At 35.3% G+C, this 23477-nt stretch overlaps 1 protein-coding gene across 7 annotated transcripts in view; it reads right to left on the minus strand.

Annotated features, from left to right (window-relative positions):
* CAPRIN2 (caprin family member 2) overlaps positions 1-23477 on the minus strand; it is a 109196-nt gene that overhangs the window by 28381 nt on the left and 57338 nt on the right. For 4 of the 7 annotated variants that reach the window (XM_031938119.1, XM_031938120.1, XM_031938118.1 and 1 more), the window contains 6 exons: positions 21237-21347; positions 19922-20093; positions 18520-18702; positions 16867-16967; positions 10227-10293; positions 8256-9198 (listed from right to left, as the gene is read on the minus strand). In XM_031938119.1, coding sequence (XP_031793979.1) covers positions 8630-9198; positions 10227-10293; positions 16867-16967; positions 18520-18702; positions 19922-20093; positions 21237-21347 — 1203 coding nt within the window. In that variant the 3' untranslated portion in view covers positions 8256-8629. Of the gene's footprint in view, positions 1-8255; positions 9199-10226; positions 10294-16866; positions 16968-18519; positions 18703-19921; positions 20094-21236; positions 21348-23477 lie in introns of those variants that run through there. The other 3 variants (XM_031938117.1, XM_031938116.1, XM_031938122.1) reach the window with 3 other exon arrangements.

Below are 23477 nucleotides of genomic sequence, written 5' to 3' on the forward strand. Positions count from 1 at the left end.
CCTCTTAGGCAGTTCCAATCATTTTTGTTTTGCCTTCTTCTTAACTGTATTTTTAAATACTCAACACTGTACAGTGAGTATCTTAATTTCTTCATGATTTTTCAATGACATACAACCTTAAATAGCAATGTGATAAAGGTGGATTTTGCCAATGCATGCATTGCCACCATGAGGGCCAACAACTCTGGTACCTTTTCAGTAAATTACTTTGCATCCTTCATTACCGCTCTGCTACTTCATCCCCAGCGAACATAAAGTTTCCTCTAAATTGGAAGAAATTTCTAAACAAGAGGCCTAGGCCTCCATAAAAATAGTCAAAATTATTAGATAATTTTGAGCACCATTCAAATATGCTGATCAAAAATCTCTCTGGTCAAGATATTGTGTTCCAGAGCTAGCATATGAAGGTTAAAGGAGTCTCTGCCCTCAGGGACTTCACATTTTAATGGGAAAAAAGATACATGCATAGTAGATAGATAACAGGTAATCTCACAGGGGAGGTACTAATAGCTGGGGAATGGGTGTGTGGACCTAGAAAAGCCTCCTACAAAAGTTGTCATTTAAATGGAGTTTTGACCAAGCCAGTCTCCAATTGACAAATGGTCAAAGGAAATGAAAAGACAATTTTCAGATGATGAAATTGAAACTATTACCACTCATATGAAAGAGTTTTCCAAATCACTATTGATCAGAGAAATGCAAATTAAGACAATTCTGAGATACCACTACACACCTGTCAGATTGGCTAAGATGACAGGAAAAAATAATGATGATTGTTGGAGGGGATGCGGGAAAACTGGGACATTGATGCATTGTTGGTGGAGCTGTGAACGAATCCAACCATTCTGGAGAGCAATCTGGAATTATGCTCAAAAAGTTATCAAACTGTGACACAGCAGTGCTACTACTGGGCTTATACCCCAACAAGATACTAAAGAAGGGAAAGGGAGCTGTATGTGCCAAAATGTTTGTAGCAGCCCTGTTTGTAGTGGCTAGAAACTGGAAAATGAATGGATGCCCATGAATTGGAGAATGGCTGAATAAGATGTGGTATATGAATGTTATGGAATATTATTGTTCTGTAAGAAATGACCAGCAGGATGAACACAGAGAGGCTTAGAGAGACTTTCATGAACTGATGCTAAGTGAAATGAGCAGAACCAAGAGATCATTATACACATCAACAACGATACTGTATGAAGATGTATTCTGATGGAAGTGAATTTCTTCGATAAAGAGACCTAATTCAGTTTCAATTGATCAATTCAGTTTCAGAAGCAGCTACACCCAAAGTGAATGTAAACTGTTTGCATTTTTGTTTTTCTTTCTGGGTTATTTCTACCTTCTAAATCCAATTCTTCCTGTGCAACAAGAGAACTGTTCGGTTCTGCACACATATATTGTACCTAGGATATACTATGACATATTCAACATGTATAGGACTACTTGCCATCTAGGGGAGGGGGTGGAGGGTGGGAGGGAAAAATCGGAACAGAAGTGAGTGCAAGGGATAATGTTGTAAAAAAATTACCCTGGCATGGGTTATGTCAACAAAAAGTTATCATAATAAAAAAAATAGATAAATAAATAAAATAAAAATAAATGGAGTTTTGAAGGAAATCAGGTGAGAAGAGGAAAACATTTGGGCATGGGAAGACAGCCAGTGAAACAGCAGTGTTGTGTTCAAGACACTACTATAAGGCAGATGTTGCTTGATTATAAAGTATACAGAGGTGAGTAGTCTTAAGACTTTAAATACAGAAAGAGGCAAGGCTATGAAGTATTTTAAATATCAAATAGTGGACTTAAATATCAAAAAATATCATGAAGGTATAAGGAATCACTGAAGTTTGCTGAGGAGAGTTTGATAAGATCAGACTTGCACTTAAGGAAAATCAAACTGCAGCTGAGTGGAGGATGAATTACAGTGGGAAAAGACCTGGGACAGAGACACCAACCAGAAGTCTCCAGCAATATTCCAAATGAAAGGTGATGAGAGCCTAAACAAGAGGAAAGGGTAAGTAAAGAAAAGGTGAGTGAAGAAATAGGAGGCAAAATTAGTAAGATTTGGTGATGAGATTTTAGGGTGAGAGTGAGGAGTCTTAGAATGACACCTAAATACTAAGCCTTGGAAATTTTATTCTCAGAGATAGAAGGTAAGTTGGGAGGAGGAGAGAGTTTGTAAAAGAAAAATAAGGTCTATCTGGAGACATAGTGGTTTTGAGGTAATTATCAGACATACAAGAAATGTGAAGAGTCCAGGACAGAGAAGCCCAGGCATCTCATTCTAAATATCATCAGGCTGCTCAAGCTTTACGTTTGCAATTTGAGATAACAAGAGAGGAAGCAAGGAGCATAATAAAAGCCTGTACAGTTTGCCTTCCTTTCCACACTCCTATGCTCCCTCCAGGGAAGAACCCTCATGGTCTGAGACCCAATGAAATTTGGCAAATGGATGTGACCTATTATAAATCTTTTGGCCATCCACGTTGTAGTAGACACGTTTTCAGGATTCACTTTTACAATACTAGCAGCAAAAGAGCAGCCTGAGTGGTCACTGAATTTCTTATATAAGCATTTGCAATTATGGGTGTTCCATGAGCAATAAAAACAGATAATGGTCCTGAATATACTTCTAACCATTTTGTATACTTTTGTGCACAGTATAAGAATTTACACACTACTGGCATACCCTTTAATCCTCAAGGACAGACAATAGTAGAGAGGAGAAACAGAGACATCAAGACGCTTCTTCAAAAACAAAAGAAAGGGGGAGCTACAGGTAACCCTAGAGAACTTCTAAATTTAACTCTTTATACAATTAACTTCTTGATTTTTGACAAAGATGCACTGGCTCCAGCAGACAGGTTTTATAACCCACCAGAAGGGCAGTATCCAGTGCAAGCAGCTCCACTATCTTTAGATAATTGCCAGGTGACGTGGAGAGATCCAGAAAGTGGTGAATTTAAGGAACCAGATAGATTAGCTGCTTGGGGAAGAAGGTTTGCTTGTATTTCTACAGATGGAGAAGGAATCAAATGGGTGCCAACTAGCCATATTCGCCTTGTCCATCGGAGAGGGACAGAGTAGACTCTTGAAATGAATAAGACCCAAGAAACATCGGGTTCTATCACTGACTGTACCCACCACTGAAAGAGCATGGCAGTTATGGTAATTACCTCATGGACATCAAAAATTGTTAATGAGACTGATGCAGGACTTGAAAATTCTCAGGAATCATTGGAATCCCTGAAACCTAAGTTTTTTGTAGGACTTGAAAACCCTAAGGAATCATTGGATTCCCTGAGACATGATAAGATTGTTGTAGAACTTGAAAACCCTCTGGAATCATTGGATTCCCTGAGACATGATAAGATTGTTGCAGGATTTCAAAAACTTGCAGGGATCATTGGATTCCCTGACATGTGAAGCAATGGACAATAGATTGATTTTGGACTATCTCTTCGTTGCAAGAGGAGGCATATGTATGATTGTTATTTACATACCCTCCTTCTAGGACTTCTGGAAATCTTTTACAATAGCATGTTGATTCATATTGTTTGTTATATCACTACTTGCATGTGCAATTCATGTTTGTTACACCACTTTGAGCCTGTATTGGCTGTGGGGAGAGTAATCACTGCTAACCTGTGCTTTATTGCTATGTGCTTATGTAATACCTCCTGAGCTGATGGATTTGTGTATACCTGTTTCTAGTAAGATCCTCCAGTCCAGAAACCCCCTAACAATATCTGGCTTAACTCCCCACTTCCCTTTGGTGTTTTTCTTCTCTCTCCCTGAGAAGTCAGGAGTGTATGATCATCTCCTTTTTAGTGCTTTCACCTCCCTTCCTGAGAAGTCAGGGAGGGTGTGAGCACCTTTTTTTGGGGTTCTCACCTCCCTGGGAAGTCAGGGAGGGTGTGACATTTGTGTTCTAAAACAAAATAAAGCAGGAGATGTAAAAGGCTGAAACTCCAAAAACATGCTTGAATCAGACAACCAAGCTCTTAAGGCTAATTACTTATTTGATATGAGACAATGACTATTAGTATATGTTTGGAAAAATGGCTCTTCTCACCACTGGTGCTTGCTGAATGTTAAGATAATCATAGGCAAGGATTGGAGGGCAGGAGAGAGGCCAGAGGCACTTGGCAGTAGGATGAGGAGAAGAGAGGCTGATGACTCTGGACTCCAGAATCCAGGATTTTGCTTGCCTGCCTCCTTCACTCCTCCCCCTAAAGACCAAGGATTTTAAATTATCCTGATTCTGGCTGACCCTGAGGCCCTCCACGGAGTTAGCACATACTTTATAGTTTGGTTATGCATCGTTAAATGAATCAGCATATTTCAAATCTACAAAGACATAATCTGTCATTCAGCATGGGCACATGATATGAATTACTTAGTCATGCCATTTTCTCCATCTGAATAAGAAAGAGGCAGAAATAAGCAGAACCAAAATTACAGAAAAGTCAAGGACTAGGCTGAGCTCTCCAAAACTCCTTTCCAAACAACTCTAAATGATACCTCAAGATGAATTCTCGAATGGCAGAACCAACAAAATGACAGCATAAAAACAACTTTGTAGCCCAAAACAGATGTCTAAGGAAGGTCTGTTGGACCAGAGTGAGAGTAGAGTACAGTCTGTGCCAGAAAAGCCTTGTCTCAGCAAACTATCAGCAGACCCTGAGAACAACAGAAATGGTGGTGGCAGTGATTGCTTCCAGAACTCTCAGGCCACAGTTCATAAAGGGAGTCAGACAATTAGTTAGAAAATTACAAGGTACTGGGTGCAGAATTTGGTTATGTTGCCCATATTTGAATCTGAATTGCAGTATTCGGTAAATCACAATTCCAAGGCAAAAAAGAATACAGCAGAGCTTGCTGCAGCAGGGGAGCAAGAACCCTGGTTACAGCAAAGGCCAGAAGAGCTATGACACAGACAAGCACCGGCAGAAACAATGCAAATTCATTGTGTTTGATTTTGAATTTTTAGTTGTTGCATTCAGAAATCTTTTACTATTGCCAAATTTTTCACAACCCCCACTTTTTAGTTATATTTGCTTTAGACTACCTTACTTTGGAAGAATTAAAAATTTACAGATACCTCAGAACTAACTCTAAGAACAACAATAGGAAAGGCCAGAAGCTTGGGGCAGTGCCTCCTCTACTCTGGGAAGCAGAGCCTCACTTTAACATAAAGTTCAAAGTAAAAAAAAAAAAAAAAAAAAAAAAAAAGGCTAAGAAGTGAGCAAGCAACAAAAAAATGACACGAACATAGAAAGTTTCTTTGTGACAGGAAAGATCAAAATACAAACTCCGAAGAAGACAATCAAAACTACTACCTTCAAAGTCTCAAAGAAATATGGGAATTGTTTTCAGGTCCAAAAAAGAATTCCTGGAAGAACTCAAAAAGGATTTAAAAAATTAAACAAGAGGGGTAGAAAAAAAATTGGGTGAAAAAATTAGTGATGCAAGAAATCATGAGGAAAAAACAGTCAACAACTGGGAAAAGGCACAAAAAATAATGAAGAAAATAACACCTTAAAAAACAAAATAGGCCAAATATAATATTTTTTAAAGGACACAAAAATCTACTGAAGAGAACTAAAAGCAGAAGTGACCAAATAGAAAAAACTATATATTTAAATATTCACTGAAGAAAAGAACTAAAAAAAAAAAAAAAAAAAAATGCTTAAGACATAGAATTGGTCAAATGGAAAAGCAAGTAGAAAAGTTCATGGAAGAAAATATTTCCTTAAAAATTAGAATCGTTGATCAATGATGAACAGACTCAGCTACACCCAGAGAAGGAAATGAATGTGGATTATTTGCATTTTTGTTTTTCTTCCCAGGTTATTTTTTACCTTCTGAATCCAATTCTTCTTGTGCAACAAGAGAACTGTACACTTCTCCACACATATATTGTATCTAGGATATACTATAACATATTTAACATTTTTAGACTGCCTGTCATTTAGGGGAGGGGGTGGAGGGTAGGGAAGGGAAAAGTCAGAACAGAAGTGAGTGCAAGGGGAAAATTACCTATGCATTTTTTCTGCAAATAAAAAGTTATAATTAGAAAAAATTAGAATTGGGCAAGTGGAAGGTATTGATCCCATGAGACATTAAGAAATAATACAAGAAAATCAAAAGAAGGAAAAATAGAAGAAAATGGGAAATATCTCACCGAAAAAAACAACTAACCTGGAAAACAGGCTGAGGAGGGGAAAATTTTAAATTATTGAAAAAAGCTGAAAGGCATTATCAAAAAACAAAAAAAAAGAGCCTAGACCTCACTTTTCAAGAAATTATCAAGGAAAACTTCCCTGGTATCCTAGAACTAGAGAGTAAAATCTCCTCATGAAAGAGCTCCCCAGATGAAAACTTACAAGAATATTATAGCCAAATGTTAGAATCCTTACAAAGTGTTAAGTCAGTTGCCTAATTTAGCATGGTACTTAGCAAATCCTCTAGCTCACTGATGTATTTAAGGACTCATTGGAGTTCACACTTTTGGGAGATTCACAAGTCAGTATTCAGTATGAGATTCACAAGTCAGAAACCCACAATCTCACTCTCGGAGGAGGAGTCAACCTTTGAGAGAGCATAAAAAGGAGCTGAGTCAGTGAATTCAGTTAGTTTGGAAGATTAACAAGCTAAAGACTGTAGTTGGGCAGAACAAAGGATTCGGAGGACTTGGAAGGAGAAAATAAACGTTTGGATTTTATCAGCTGGCTGCATTTGGAGTGATTATTACTCGGAACCGAAACCAAGGCTGCTTCCAGAAAACCTCCCCAAGAAACCTGCTCCCCCCAGAGAACCATCTTATATTATATAAAAGAACACCACAGCCAAATTTCAGACACACAGGTCAAAAAAAAAAAAAAATACTTCAAGCATCCAAAAACAATTTAAATATTATGGAATCCCATTCAAAATAACACAAGGTTTAGTAGCTTCTATATAAAGAATCAGAGGGCTTGAAATATGATACTCTGGAGGCATAAAGAGCTAAAATTACAAACAAGAATCATCTGCCCAGCAAAACAAAACAAAAAATACTTCAAGGGGAAAACCAGATACTCGATGAAAGAGAGGACTTTCAAAGTGTTCCTGATGAGAATATCATAATTGAAAAGAAAATCTCATTTTCAAATACAAGAAACAAACAAACAAAAAAATTGAGTATCATAAATTTAGTCACCTAAACTCCTGGAAAGTTAGCTATGTGCCAAGGTAGCTATCAACTGGAAAAAGTTACCCAATTCCCATTCCTTTAATTATTCCAATTAATTATACAGCTCACTCAAAATCTTTAAAAGTTAGAGGGGCTCTACAATACAAATCAACCTTAAGAGTGCTTTAAAAAAAAGTAAGACTATATTGGAATTGATAGGTACAAGTTGCATTTATACATTTTTGGTCCATTCCCAAATAGAGTTATCAGAGGTACTGATTTGGGGCTTATAGAAAATTGTAAAAGTATTTCCTATAAAAATGAGCCAGTGCTTTAGCATGTGATCATATTCTCTATTATAGAGAAATGAGGAAGAAGAGAGATTTCAAGGCATGGAAAACAGCCTATAAAAATGCAGTCTAGAGTTGGACTACCTTATCTGAGAAACAACAAAGAAATAAATGTTACTGAATAGCAGAGCATGTGGAAGGGATTAAGGTATATTTAAAAAAAAAAAAAGAAAAAAAACCGAAGGTAGGTGGGAAGCCAAGTTATAAAGGATTTTAAAAGCCCAACATAAGTAGGGAATCACTTTAGTGAATAAGGGGGTGATTTTGTCAGACCTGTGCTTTAAGAAATTTTTTTACACAAAGACTATAACCAACCATAGAATCACTGCTGGGAGAATTAGTAATATTTGACCACTAATATATATATATATATATATATATATATATATATATATATATATATATCTTTAAGGTTTGCAAAATCAACAATATTATGAGGTAGGTAGTACGAATACTACAAAATGAGAAAACAAGTTCTGAGAGGTTAAGTGACTTAGCCTTGGTCACACAGCTAGTATTGTCTTAAGCCTAGGTTAGTGGATCCATCCATGTGGTTAATATAAAAGTTGGAAGTGATATTAGCTCAATACAGACTCACTTAGAAAATGAGAAGTCAATCACAATATCACATTTTACTCCAATACATGTTCCCTGTGGTTATTTAATAGTTGCAAATAGCTTATCAAATCAAAACTAAGAATCTATTTTCAATTAAGCAGCAAAACTACAGTGCAGATTACTGTTTTATTGAGGCACAACAAGGCATTGTAACTACTGAAATTGAGGCAATTAATGTAGTAAGCTCGGACATTGATACAGTTTTAAAGATTCAAGGCAAATAACATACATTTACAGTTTTACTAGCAAGGCTGCATCAAATTTATGAAGTGCTAGAACAATGCTGAGTTAGTAATTCAACTTTAGGATTTTTCTGGGAAGGCAGGGAAGAAGTGGAAGATGAAAAGAAAAAAGAAATAGTATACCTAATTCCTCCAGAAATAATATTTTTCCTATTAAATCAATCATAAGTGAATGATCAGTTTCTCCTTTGATCCCCAACCATAAGAAGCTTTATATAATAAAAATTTATAGTAGGTTTTCAGTCCTGATAAAGGAGATATCCTGAAAAAGTAGAATACTTCCAACTGCTTCCATAAATTGCTCCCCTATGCAAACGTAACCATATCTGGTCTCCCTGAAATAGTTGAAGAATTGCATGATTACTAGCAGTTTCGTGATCTGGAGCACCATCGTTAGCATAAGCTGATACTAAAACTTCTTCATTCTTCATCAGATTGACATATAGTGGAACATTCACTGCCAGCTTTAACATGTGAAAGATAAAAACGTAAGTACCATTCACTGGACAATTAAATCTACCAAGCTGAAGGTCAAAAGTTTCTCCCAAGTTGTTCAGAAGAAGATCAAACACAATAGGCTGGTCCAAAGTTCCAGGAGCCAAATTAGAGGTTCTGGCTGCTGAAAAGGCAACTCTCATCTGCTGGGGGAGAGGATATACGTGTACTGGCAATATGGTGGCTGCTGGACTTGTCACTGGCACATCCACAGGGGTCATACTCCGAGAGTCTCCTTGTCCAGAGTCAACACTGTTGAAGGTTTCATTTTCTCGTTCTGGACTGTTCACCTGAGAAGAATCACTCCACCCTGCTATATAGTATTAGGAATATTTAATGTTTTGTAATGTGGCAATTAGCTTTAACCTTTTATTTATTTGTTTGTTTATATCTCAGTTGGCTACCGTTGCATATACATTTTAAGCTGAATTGTGCAGTTCTATAAATGAAACATGCAAATGCACTTATGGTATATATGGCTAGACTTTGAAGGACAATTATTTCCTTATACCAAACATTATTCTAGTTGGCAATATTTTTATACTGTTACATTTATATATATTCTAGTGTGCCACAATTATTTAACTCATTATTTAAGCATTCTTTGATATGAAGATTTTATCTACCAATATGCAATTTTAGAACAAGAGCTAGAAGAAAGCTTTAACTTTTCAATTTACTGATTAAAAAAAAAATGAAGATTAAAGAGAGTTCTTTAATCATAGTCATATAGCTAGCTAACAGTGACTATGTTCCCTTCCCCTTCTAACTTCATGATCCTAAAATTGTTAATTGAAAGAAAAACAAGACCTACAAATTTGGAAATAACTATTCAGTACCTAGTGCTGAGCAAAATGACTATTTTCTTATTATATTAATAACCAGTTTGATATATGAGACCCAGTGTAACTACTTTTTGCTTTCTCATTCAAAGCCCAGTCTTTCAAGGATTTTTCTGACCTAGCCCCAAAATTCACCCCATCATAGTTCAACTTCAATAGGAAGAGGTGGAGAACAAATTCTTTTGTACAGATTGCCAGGGGCAGAATACTCTATAAAGGTGACAAGATAAGTCATATCCCCCAGTCCATCATTAGAAAAAGCCCACTTTCATCATAATATTCATTCTCATAAATTCTTAATCAAGAGTTGACTTTTCACTCATGTGACACCCCATTTTCCAAAAGTATTTAAACATTTGGCAACCTTCACATGGGGTTTTTGTTTACTGGGAGAAACTATTGACTTAAATTTATTATTTGCTAGCCTAATTAATAAAATGATTATTAATTACCCAGAAACTCTCAGACTTTTTAATATCTTAATGCCATGACAACTCACCTCTCGAACTTGTACAAGAACCACCAGAGAGTCCTCCTCGTTTATAACATGACTGAAAATTAGTATCCTAAAAAAGGAACACATCACAATATTATTTCAATGCTTGTATTAGCTGTCCCCCTAAACATGATATAATAAAGAAATTTGTTTCACAAGTCTAGTAACTAGCTCAAGTTTTTGTCATCCTACCATATCCATCGAAATGGTTACAACAGTCCCTTATAGATTACCCTAAATCATAATTTTTACTTTTCTATCTATAGCTTGGGGAAAACTAGTCTCTCAAGAAGTCAAGATTTTCTATCTGTATATATCACATACATACACTTACACATGCCCCAACATATGGATATCTAAACCAATATACAAAGAATATGTACATATTTAAAGCAGGTATTTCAGAAGCAGTCTACTATCTCTTTCAACTGAGTAGTTAGGTATTTGTAGTTATACACTGAGTAGTTAGGTACTCTTATTCTATTAAAAATAAAAACAACATAATACTCTTAACAATTTAATTACATGTCACATTCACCATGTGAGGGCAGAAGAAGGGTTAAAAGTTCTTGAAGGCAAAGCAAAAACTGAATAAGCCTCAGCTTATTCACAAACCTAGTGATAAGATGGCATTTCAAATAAAAGCCAAAGTGATGAAAATGTGGATCCTTTAAGGAAGTTTTAAAAGAATCCAAAGACATAATTATGTCTTCTATTTATGAGAGGTATTTTTTTTAATATACAAAATGTTATCTATTAAAAGTAATAGATCTAGAACTAGGATCTAAGTTGCAGCAACCTTACAGATCATTTAATTTTATAAATGAGGGATTGGAGGCCTAAATAGATTTAAAGGTTTGTTCAAAATCACACAGGTAACAGGCCCCAGACAAATCAGGAAGAGAGTAATCTAGTGATATATATAGATGAAAACTAAGGGTCATGCTACAGTAAAATGATCAATGGTCAAGAGAAATAATGTTGGTAGATTGCTAGATTTTAGAATGAGAGAAATGGGATCCCATTTCTGCAGCTAACTAGTTCTATGAACTGATTCTCTAGGTTTTTACATGAATGAGAGGAAGATGCTAAAGTTATCTTTTCTCCTGAGACAATTGTAGTTAAGTGACTTGCCCAAGGTCACACAGCTACTAAGTGTTAAGTGTCTAAGGCCAGATTTGAACTCAGGTACTCCTGACTTCAGGGTTGGTGCTCTATCCACTGTGCCACCTAGTTGAGGGAATTAAGATAACTTTAACGGGCAGCTAACTCCTATCTTCATCCAAAAATATGCTTTGTTATTCTACCTTAAAAATCTGTCCCTTCAACCTCCAACACCATTTAATTACAAAACCCAACTTTCATCCTTCACTATTAAAACTGTATGCTCCACTTTTTCATTATTCCTCTGACTTCTTACAATAGAGCTTCTTTTTCTTTCACTAAGGTTATACACTGAAGAGCTCACTACTGACCTTATAAGTAAATAAAAGACATCATTCAATTGCCTCCTTTCCCTTTCCTTGGCTAATTACAGGCTACCTGGTCCTTCTGAAAGCTCTTATCTCCTTGATTTCAGAAATGCAAATCTCATTTCTCCTCTTTACTGTTCTTCTTCTCAGGCTTTTGTTCTAATCCCTTAAGAACTTAAGTTACTTAAAACAAAACCAGAACACTAGAAAATTTTTATCTTTCAATTAAGAAGCATTTATTTTCTCTCTTCCTTCTCACCCCCATCATTAGAAAATAGAAAAAAGGAGAAAAAAAAAAAAAAAAAGCAAAATCACCGAGACAAACATGAGTTGAAAAATTCCACAGGGAGCTTTATTCAAAACTTTGTTTCATTTGACATGGAGTCCAACACCTTGTTGTGCCACAGTTCCCTTTTAATGTCCTGACCTAGTTTCCCCATTGTCCTATTTAGTTATTCTGCCTCAGGTTATAACCTTTCCCTCTTAATATTTGATGGCATAAAGGTCTCCCTCAGTTGCTCTGCCCCAAAACCCCAGATTATAATTATGGTTTCATTTTTCATTTTTCTCATTTTCACTATAATGGTTGATGAGATAAAGGTTTTATGTCTTTAGGTTAAACATTCCTTCTTAATGTCTGACAGGGTAAAGGTTTATCCATTTTAGATGTCATTAGAATATCAGTAACCTCCCTCCATTGTGTCATCCTAGGGGCCTCCCCCCATTAGGTTATCCCCATTTAGGTACCTCCCCCATTATGTCATTGTTCTTGTTATCCTATAAAAAAGCTTGCCCTCTGAAACTTAAGTGCTGGACTCTTTGAGATGATAGTCTCGTCCAGCCCTGGGACCAAACATGGATTCATTGGTCCCAGTATATCTCTCCATTTAATAAATTATTGAATTGGTCTCTTAATCTCTGTGTCTTGCTCAGTTTCTCCGGCATTACAACCTGACAGGCAATGGGTAACATGTTTTATCATCAGGTATCTCAAATCATGCTTAGTAGCTGTGATGAGGGAAGCCTAAAGCTGTCCTCTGACTTTGGGAGAAACTTTTGAGAAACTCTCATTGAACTCTGAGAAACTTTCCTCTGGGACAGGCCCTACTTCAGGGAAACAGGAAAAAGTGGTTTCATTCTGCTATCTTGGTGCGACTAGTTATACCCTCTATTGATTTGAGTCCAGGACCACTCCTACTTAGCCCAAACTCATTTAGTTGGAGATCTAGATTTGATATTTCTATTGACCTCCATTAAGCTGAAAACTGGCTCAGGACCACTGCCAGTAAGTGGTCCCATTCAAACGGAAATCTAGGCCTGGGGGCAGTGATGGCATTGAGGAAATCTTATTTGGTTGAAACTTCAGTCTCAGATTTCCTTATAAAAACATGCAATCTGGGGCTCATTTCTTTGCAGAGGTCCAAAAGCAGGACCATGCCTTGTCAAGGAACTTCTCTCCCCTTGGCATAGCTGCCTGCAAGGACCCTGTCTGCTGTGAAGAGACTCCTTCTTCTCAGTGTTGAACAAGATGAGGTGAGATCTTTCAAGACAGTTGTGAAAATCGAGTAAGGCTTCATCTACTTCAGAGTTTGAGTAGGCCTGAACTATTTTGAAGACTGAGTCAAGGGCATACTTAAGTTCCCCTTCCTGCTATCCTCCCATGACATCATTTTCTCCCTATTTCAGTCAAACGTGGGCAACTATATACTTATTGGTCAAGTTCAATTTCTTGCCCTGTTTAGAATGTAAGATCCTCAGCCAATGAGGATGAGAGTCAGTGGTGGGAGGGGGTATTTGCGTTAGACTTTAAAAGTGTTGACCCTGTCCCCAAAGGTGCTTCCTCCCTTGGATTGTCTGCTCGATGGGTGGCACGCCCTTCTCTCGAGAATGTATACTTTTGCTTTGCTTCTAGAGATCTCTCCAGCTTTTTTTATTAAATGGTGACCCCCTCACCATTTCTGAACCACATAATGTTAACATCTCTCTTTATCTCTCTGCCAGGATTTCTCTACACCCCTATTTATCTCTCTGCCAGGTCTTTGTCCCTTGGAAGTTAGTCTTCCTAGCAAAGGCTGACTTCTCAGTGCCAATAAACTTCTTTTTGCCAGACTAATTTTTCGGGTTTGTGAATTCTTTCACGTTGGACTTGCACCAACCAGAAGGGGCTCCCACAACTATCTGCACTGCATCAAACCTCATCACTTCTCTTCTGTAATCTCTTTGGGATATAGATCTAGTAATAGTATTTCTTGGTTGGAAAGTATACAAACTTAAGAATCACTTGGATATAATTTTAAATTGTTTTCCAAAATGGCTGATCTGCTTCACAATTCTACCAGCAGTAAATAATTTATCCATTTCCTTTCTAGTCCAATACATCATTTTTCATTTTTCTCATGTTCGCTAATATGATGGGTATGAAATAGAACTTCAGAGTTGTTTTATTTTGCATTTTATCAATGCAAATTAAAATGCAATTTTAATTTAATTTAAAATTATCAATGCAATTTGTGATTTGGAACATTTTCTTTAATATGGCAGCTGAAAGCTTGCATTTTTTCCTATGAAAATTGCCTGTTCATATCCTTTGAGTATGTCAATTTGAAAAAGGTTCTTATGTTAGTAAATCTGTATTAGTTCCTTATAAAACTTGGATACAAAACCTATGGGGTAGCTAGGTGGCACAGTAGATAGAGCACTGGCCTGGAGTCAGAAGGACCTGAGTTCAAATCTGCTCTCAAGCACTTAACACTTCCTAGCTATATAACCCCAATTGCCTCAGGAAAAAAAGAGAGAGAGAAAAATTCACTGCAAATTATTTTCATTCCAATTAATTGTTTCACAAAGCTCTGTCTTTTCTAAAAGGAGAGGGGGGGGTTTAAGAATTAGGGTAAAATAACAACTGTGAACTCTGAACTCATTAACTACTATGGCCTCAAATGATCATCACTGCCCAGATGATTCTAAATTTGTCACCAGTTTTAATATATCTCTTTCAAACTTCAGACCCACAGATCTCCAAATGTCTCTAGACCAGTTCTACCTAAGTCTCAGAGGACAGGTAGAGAGTGCCAAGTCTGGAGTCAGAAAGACTTATTGTTCTGAGTTGAAATCCAGTCTCAGACATTTACTAGCTGTGTGATCCACAAAAAGGTCACTTAACAACGTCTGTCTCAATTTCCTCATCTGTAAAATGAGCTGGAGAAGGAAAAAACAAATCGCTTCTCTATCTCTGCCAAGAAAATTCCCAAAATAAGGTCATGGAGACTTGGACATGACAGAAAAAAATGAGTAACAACTTATATCCCACCAGTACCTCAAAATCAATATTCCTAAAGCTAAACTTATATTATTCCCTAAATCCAGTTCATGTCTGCCTACATCATTTCTATTTCCTGGCATCACTAATCATATAATCTTCCATATTAAAAAACCAGAGTGTTATCTTTGGATGTGGAAGGTGAAAGAAGGAAGAATGAGAGGAAAGAAACAATTCTGCTGACTATACAAAGCTCTTGTGACCATCTACCAGGATTACTGATATGGCTTCCCACATAAAATCATTTTTAAATTTCTTAATACTGCAATCTCACTTCCTTTATACAAGTAACTTGATATTAATCTGCACAAAACTTTTCAATGGTTCTTACTTAAATTGTTCACTACCAAGTTCAAACTCCTTATATGGCATTCAAAATCCTCTATAAGGGAACAAATATGGATCATAACAGTATTTTCACCTTTTTTGTTGTTGTTTGCTTCTTTTTTTCTTTCTCATTTTTTTCCTTTTTGATCTTATTTTTCTTGTGCAGCATGATTAATGTGGAAATGTTTAGAAGAATTGCATATATTTGACCTATATTTGATTGCTTGCCATCTAGGGGAAGGGAATGGGGGGAACAGAGGGAGAAAAATTTGGAACACAAGGTTTTGCAAGGGTGAAAGTTGAAAATTCTCTCTAAATGTATTTTGAAAATAAAAAGCTATTGTTAAAAAAAAAAAAAAAAGTCCTCCATAATCAGGCACCATTTTGCCTTTCCAAACACCTTTATCTCTCATTTCCCCACACTCTTTATCAAATTGGATCACTTGCCATCTCCCATACATACTCCGTCTGCTTCAGTGCCTTTGTTTACTACATTCACAAAATCTAGAAGGCCTGTTGAATTCTTACCTATCCTTCAAAACCCAATTCTAATGTTAACCCCTTTGGCCTGACTCCCAAAGTCCATTAATGACCTTACCACCACAAAACTCAGTAGTTTCACCTCCTATATGTATATATATGGCAGGTATGGGGTGGGGGGGGGGGTAGGGGGAAGGGAGAGTGTAGAGAGATAATACATCTCTATCTCTATAAATGTCTTGTATACTATTCTTACGAACTTAGCTATATAACACAGAAGGAAATATGATCAGAGCAGAAAATGCTTCCCTTTTTCTCCTTCACACTAATGCACATCATAACCTATGACTCATGAGAGATTCTAGGGAGTTTCCTAAAGTACATGCAATTGACTTGCTAGTCATGTAAAGAGTCAAAAGCAGAATTTGAACCCAAGATTTCCTAAATGTTATTCCAACATTTTACAACACTGCTATATTTAGCTGTTTAAAATGTTTACTAAACTCCATGACAATAAGGCTTAGAAAATTAACTTCTGGTTGCAAACTCTTTACATAAAAAATACGATTTATATTTGTGCAGAAATGATTCTAGAAATGTTGTAAGAAAATACTAAGTTTTAATAAAATATTACATAAGTATTTTGTCTTCTTCAGCATGTAGTTTGATATAGCATATAGCAGACTCTTGATAAATGTACTTTGGCATAAGCTAAAAATAATATTTTGTTGCTTAGGATTTATAGTCTGACATATCTGAAGAACTTTTTGTCAAGCAGTCACCCAAATATCACACAATGTTTTAGAAGCATTCCATTCTTGAGAAATGGCTTTTAAAAAAATATTCTAGTGTGGAGGACAGCTAGATGCCACAGTGGATAGAGTAGATATTGACTATGAAACCATTTGACCTTGGTCAAATCAATTAACCCCAAATTTATTGCCCCCCCCAAAAAAAAAGAAAGAAAGAAAGAAAAAGGAAAAAAAGAAATAAGATAAAAAATATTCTAGTGTGGCACTGTGAGCCACTATGTATCTTGCCTTACCTTTTGGGAATATGGTGTTCCAGGATATTCTCTAGCTTGGAACTGCAGCTGACTATAACTGCCATTGGCAATGATAGGGGATCCTCTGTAAGTATCAAAACCTAAAAAGTTAAAAATTAGCATTGTTAACAATTTTTAAATTATTCTTTCCTTTGCTGAAAAGATTTACCTTAGCTTTTAAATATTTTTTTGTTGTTATTACAAATTTGGATCTGCTGTTTTTCTCATGCAGCATGATAAATATGAAAATATGTTTAGAAGAACTGCACATGTTTAATCTATTTTGTATTGCTAACTATATAGGGGAGAGAGAGGTAATAAAGAAAGTATTAGAGAAAAATTTGGAACACAAGATTTTGCAAGGGTGAATGTTGAAAACTATCTTTGCATATATCTGGAACAAAAAAAAGCTATTATTATTAAAAAAAAATTTGGATCCATCTTCATAAATCGACAAAAGAAAACAAGTTTTATGTTTTACTATTATTATCTAGGAATAAAATAAAATCGGTTGATTAATAGGTGAATGAATGGGTTTATTAAGGAATAGGTTCACTAATCTAAATTATGGGTCATTGAACTATGGCCTGAGGATCAAAACCAGGCTACTTTGCTACACTCTGTGAGCTGAGAATGGCTTTTACAGTTTAAAATACAATATAACTTTATTTAAAAACACAAAAATCATTCTTAGCTCCTGGTCAATTATTATTTGACCCATATAGCTACCAGTTTGCCCACTCCTGAAAAAGTCACCAAAAATGTCTAGAAAATCCTCAGATTGCTTTACATTGTTAATATTTTCATCACTAAAGTCACTAAATTTATTTATTATATAAAACAAAGGGTTTTCAAGAAGCAAGAATCAGCAAAGTATTTAAATTCTCATAGAAGAGAGACAAATACCTGTCCTGGAAAAATATGGGCAATCTTTCCTGTATCAAATAATATAATCAACTTTTTTTTATTCTAAAAAAAATTTAAGACTTGTCACATATCTTTAGAAACATTATAAATTTTTAAAAAATTAAGATATTTAAATAATTTATAATTTATCATATATGATAAAGGCAAATAAAAAAATTCAAGACAATATGAATCTGATAAAATCTATGCGGGACTCTTTAAGGCAGGAAAGCAAAAGAAAAGCTAGGCAACCAAGTACATGATCATTAGGAATGACTAAAAAAAAAATCAAGAGTATATGAATGCTTTAATTAACACCATAATACTTAATCATAAAGAATTCAGAGAAACTTTTGGGACAAGTTTTATGAGTGAAGGAAACAGAATCATGAGAACATACAATCATTAAAATAATGCAAAAGAAAACAATATGGAACATCAGGACTCAGATCAATGCATTCTTCTTGATTCCAGAGGATTGATGAAGAAACAAATATTTTGCCTCTCAACAGATGAAGGAGCCAGTAAAAGTCTGAGTTTATTCTGTTCAAAAGTATTTTATATTTATATATAATTTAAAAATTATAATATATGTATATTATTTATATGTATATATTCATATGTATCTATATTATTATATATATCTATAAGATTTAAAGAAAAGCAATGACAACAATTTTTTAAAACATAAAAAACCCAAAGACAAAAAAAATGAAGCATAACAGAAACATTATTTAAAAACCATACCTTTATACCCACCAGGGGAGCGAAAGGAATTTGTCAGTGATCTCCCACTACGAGCACATCCTCTAATGGAACTTCGGTTACTAAGATATGGTTGGGTGGATCTGGGGAACACATTAGTCTGTGCAGGATAAAAGGCAAGGCTACCACTGCTTACTTGAATTGATCCATCAGGTTGATTGTTTGCTATATAAGGAGAGGGATCATGAGAATACCAAGAGTTAAGAATCCAAAAATATGAATATTGTTGTGAATTGCTCAACTATTGTTCAGGAACTATTGTTACTAAAATTACCAAGAGGGAAAAAAACAAAACAAAAACTGTTAACTCTGTATGTGTGTGGGTATGTATCTGACAAAATTATGGTATATAACATGCCGTAACACCATCACAATCCAATGGACTTTGGATCTGCCTTCAAGTCCAATACTCTATTCACTATAGCTATTTTAGATTTATTTAAAAAAAAAAAAAAAAAAGCTTTCTAAAGTAGCAAAAGGCCAATGCTAATAAATGTGATGCCTTTTATAAATATATTTTAAGTTTAAATTTTTCTTAACTTTTCTAATAGAACAAGACAGGACAACATTTCAAAATAGCTTTCCTCCCTCTTGTGTCTGTGGGTATCCGATTTAAGAAAATCATGAAGCATCATATGAAAACAGGCTAGTTACATGATAGTAGATTTTCAATGACTGCTTTCATTCATTCATAAAGAACTTAACAAATGTTTGATTCCTACAATCACCCTAGGAAGTAGGAACTATTTTTATTATAACCTCTTTTCACAGATGAGGAAATTAACACAGACAGAAGCTAAATGACTTCATCCAGGATAAAACTTTCAGCCATACTTGAAATCAAATTGCCCATTGTAAGCAAAATGACTAGTTCCTATGCACAAGCAAAAATTTGCAATCTCCAACTGCTCCAATGAGATTAGCAAGAGCAATGTTATATGTCATAAACAACAGACTACATAACAGTAAATAGAGAGCCAGTCTTAATCAGGAAAACCTGGATTAACCTTTTCATAGAATGTGACTACAGGCAAATTCCTTAACCTCTTTCCTGCTTAAAGCAATTCTTAAATTTTAAGTTATAAATACATTGCCAAACTCTATCAATAGAAAGGAGTTTCCATGCCAGAAATTCCCCATCCTGATAAAAATTCAGGTCTGTTTTGGTGTGGATAAAACAAAATAAAATAAAAAAATCTAAAACAGCACTGTGCCTAACTAAATGAGAAAAAATAGTGGCATTTTCAACGTACTATAACATCCTTCAAGGAAGACACTATCTTACTTGTTATTTGTGTTTCCAGAGCTTAGTAAAGTACCTGGAATATATAAAGGTCCTTAACAATTGCTATTATCATCCATTCACATTCCAAGTCTTTCTTACCAGTCTGATCTTGAGAGAGAGTAGTTTGTTCCACATGTGTAGATGGCAATTGGCACTGGGGTGCTGTCTGTGTACTTGCTGTAGTATAACTCTGATTATATCTACTTGAATAAGGAGAGTCTTTTATCTCTTGTTCTTTCCGTGGAGGCAAAGGTGCATTCACATCGAATACCTTAGGGAGGCAATCACATATTTTGAGTAGTTTCCAATTTTTCTTGAGAGAGCATTTCACTGAGAGCTATCTAACAAAATTCCATAATGTTCAAAGCTTGAGGTTAGTTTAAGATACCTTACAGGATCTATAAAACCTATAGCAAAGATAAAATAACCCAAGTAATGAACACAAAAGAAATGTAAACAAAATAAGATTTCCACTTACTTTAGTGATTTATTCCATGTATGGAGAATGGCACATATATTTCTCGCACTGAGCAATCCTTTACCGATTTACTCATTCTCATTCCCATCAATGTTTATATTCTAAATAATCTGTATTTATCTGCATTTATTTTCTTATTCTTTTTCTTCAAGTAATTAATATATATATAGAAATAATTAAGATCTTTTAGATGTCTACTATGCTTAAGACATGGCAAGAAATAGAAAACAGACAATCTATACTCATATGGATTAGGGGCTTTTGATTTTTAAGTAATAAAAAAAGGTAAAAAATTGTGAAGAGTTCTGCTAGTGATATGACAAAAGGTTGGAGCTGGTGGTGGACAGTTACATAGCACCCTAGATAGAATGCTAGGCCTGAATTCAGGTAGACTTATCTTTCTGAATTCAAATCCAGCCTCAGACATGTATTAGTTGTGTGGGAGGTCACTTAATCCTCCTTTGCCTCAGTTTCCTCATCTAGAATGAAAAATGCTATGAGCTAGAGCTAGAGAATGGAATGTGCTAGAGAAGGAAATGGCATTGCAGGAGCAAAAAAACTCCAAACGGGGTCACAAAGAGTTGGACTCAATTAAAACTACTGAACAAGAAATCTCGTGGTAAACTTCTCATATTTGCTGCCTGTGCGCCTTGATTTTTAAAAAATCAGCAAGAAAAACAATAGTGCTCTACTGATACGAGATTTGAACTCTGATGTATACTCTTTTAATATATATTTAACATGAAGATTTTTAACTGTTTTCATAAATACTACAACTCCAGAAAAAAGAGATGTTTTTTTCATCCTGCTAGGTATAACATATTGCTTTAAGTATGAAGAAAATAAACATCATAGTAACATGAACCCTGAAGTATGAACAAATTCCATCCTCTTTCTTGTCTGTATGACTTGAAAGGGTGCTATATTCATGGTTACCGTACTGCTGCTTGCTGGAGGTGACTGGAAGACCTGATCCTGGGAAGCTTGTGACACAGGAGGATCTGTAGAAGTTATTGAAGTTTGCGGTTTACTTAGAGGAATTGCTGCCTAAGGAAGAAAAATGTTATAGATTTCAGCCTGTGATTCATTATATATCACAAGTAGTTAGCTTTTACTAAACCCTGGATTGTCACAAGTCAGCAGATTGGACAGGATGATATTTGGACATAGCCAAACAAAAGAATAGCTTGTGCTTACAATTCAAATCTTGAATGCTGAGCATGCACACCAGTGTTTGACTCGCAGCAGCATGCTGACAAAGTGAAAGTGTCTTACTGAGTGCAAGCCTTCCATTAATTTAAAAGATTAGCAGTTTAAAGTTTACAATTTTCCAATTAAAACTAATTCAAAATCTGTAAAACTTTGATAAAACTGTAGTTTTAGAAAATACTAAAGATTTGGGTCAAAATGTAACCTTCAAATGTTTGTATTCAACAATTTATGTTACAAAACTGGGGGGAGGAGCATTGTAGGAAGGGATGCATTGCTAGTCAACACCAGAAGAACAGAAAGTTAAATAAAGTCAAGTAAGTATATTTTAATCATCAATTCTTAATAAGCCAAAACATTTATCAGTCTATTTAAGTGAAGAAAAGGCTAAAAGGAAATCACAGTCAGCTGCAAGTAAGTTTAATTATCTCTTAACTAAATATGGTAACAAGCTTCACAGCCATATTTAACAGACCATCCGCTGCCTACTAGGACATCATACTAAGAGGTGGCTGAGAACCTTGAATGAAGGACAAGTTTCAATTTGTCATCAAAAACAAATATTATTCTAAATTTGTTTTGAATATCACTTTGTGTGTTTTCCATAGACTCGTTCTAACACAAACTGTAATCAATAGGTACTTGTACTATGCAAAAAAGCAGTCAAACTAAAACCATTTCTACAATTTTGTTAAAAAAAAACTTTTATCTAAAATTTTGTTAGCACTCTGACAAAGATAAACAAGGTAGCAGCTAACATGGTAAAGATCTGGATTTAAATCCTGTCTCTGATACTTAACTTCTCTTTTTATCAATTTCCTCATCTGTTAAAAAAATATAATAGCTATAGGTATTTAGAGTGCTTCAGGGAAAATTAAAGTGAATTTTATATAAAGGGTTTTGCAAATCATTTAGTATCAATGTTTATTACTGTATTGTTGTGCCACAGTTCTCTTAATGTCCTGACCCAGTTTCCCTAATCGTCCTATTCACTTACTCTGCCTCAGGTTATAACCATTCCCTCCTTTTTTTTTTTTTTTAAATTATAGCTTTTTATTTACAAGATATATGCACAGGTAATTTTTCAGCATTGACAGTTGCAAATCCTTTTGTTCAAACTTTTTCTCTCCTTTCCCCTACTCCTTCCCTCAGATGGCAGGTTGACCAATACATGTTGAATATGTTAAAGTATAAGTTAAATACTATATATATATATATATATATATATATATATGTCCAAACAATTATTTTGCTGTATAAAAAGAGTCAGACTTTGAAATAGTGTACAATTAGCCTGTGAAAGAAATCACAAATGCAGGTGGACAAAAATAGAGGGATTGGGAATTCTATGTAATGGTTCATAGTCATCTCCCAGAGTTCTTTCCCTGGGTGTAGGTGGTTCATTACTGCTCTATTGGAACTGATTTGGTTCATCTCATTGTTGAAGAGAGCCACATCCATCAGAATTGATCATCATATAGTATTGTTGTTGAAGTATATAATGATCTCCTGGTTCTGCTCATTTCACTCGGCATAAGTTCATGTAAGTCTCTCCAGGCCTTTCTGAAATCTTCCTGCTGGTCATTTCTTACGGAACAATAATATTCCATAACATTCATATACCACAATTTTATTCGGCTATTCTCCAATTGATGGGCATCCACTCAGTTTCCAGTTTCTGGCCACTACAAAAAGGGCTGCCACAAACATTTGTGCACATACAGGTCCCTTTCCCTTCTTTAAAATCTTTTTGGGATATAAGCCCAGTAGTGACATTTCTGGATCAAAGGGTATGCACAGTTTGATAGCTTTTTGAGCATAGTTCCAAATTGCTCTCCAGAATGGCTGGATGTATTCACAATTCCACCAACAATGTATTAGTGTACCTGTTTTCCCACATCCCCTCCAACATTCCGCATTATCTTTCTCTGTCATACTAGTCAGTCTGACAGGTGTGTAGTGGTATCT

Source organism: Sarcophilus harrisii, chromosome 5 (genome assembly GCF_902635505.1).
Source record: "Sarcophilus harrisii chromosome 5, mSarHar1.11, whole genome shotgun sequence".
Lineage (NCBI taxonomy): Eukaryota > Metazoa > Chordata > Mammalia > Dasyuromorphia > Dasyuridae > Sarcophilus > Sarcophilus harrisii.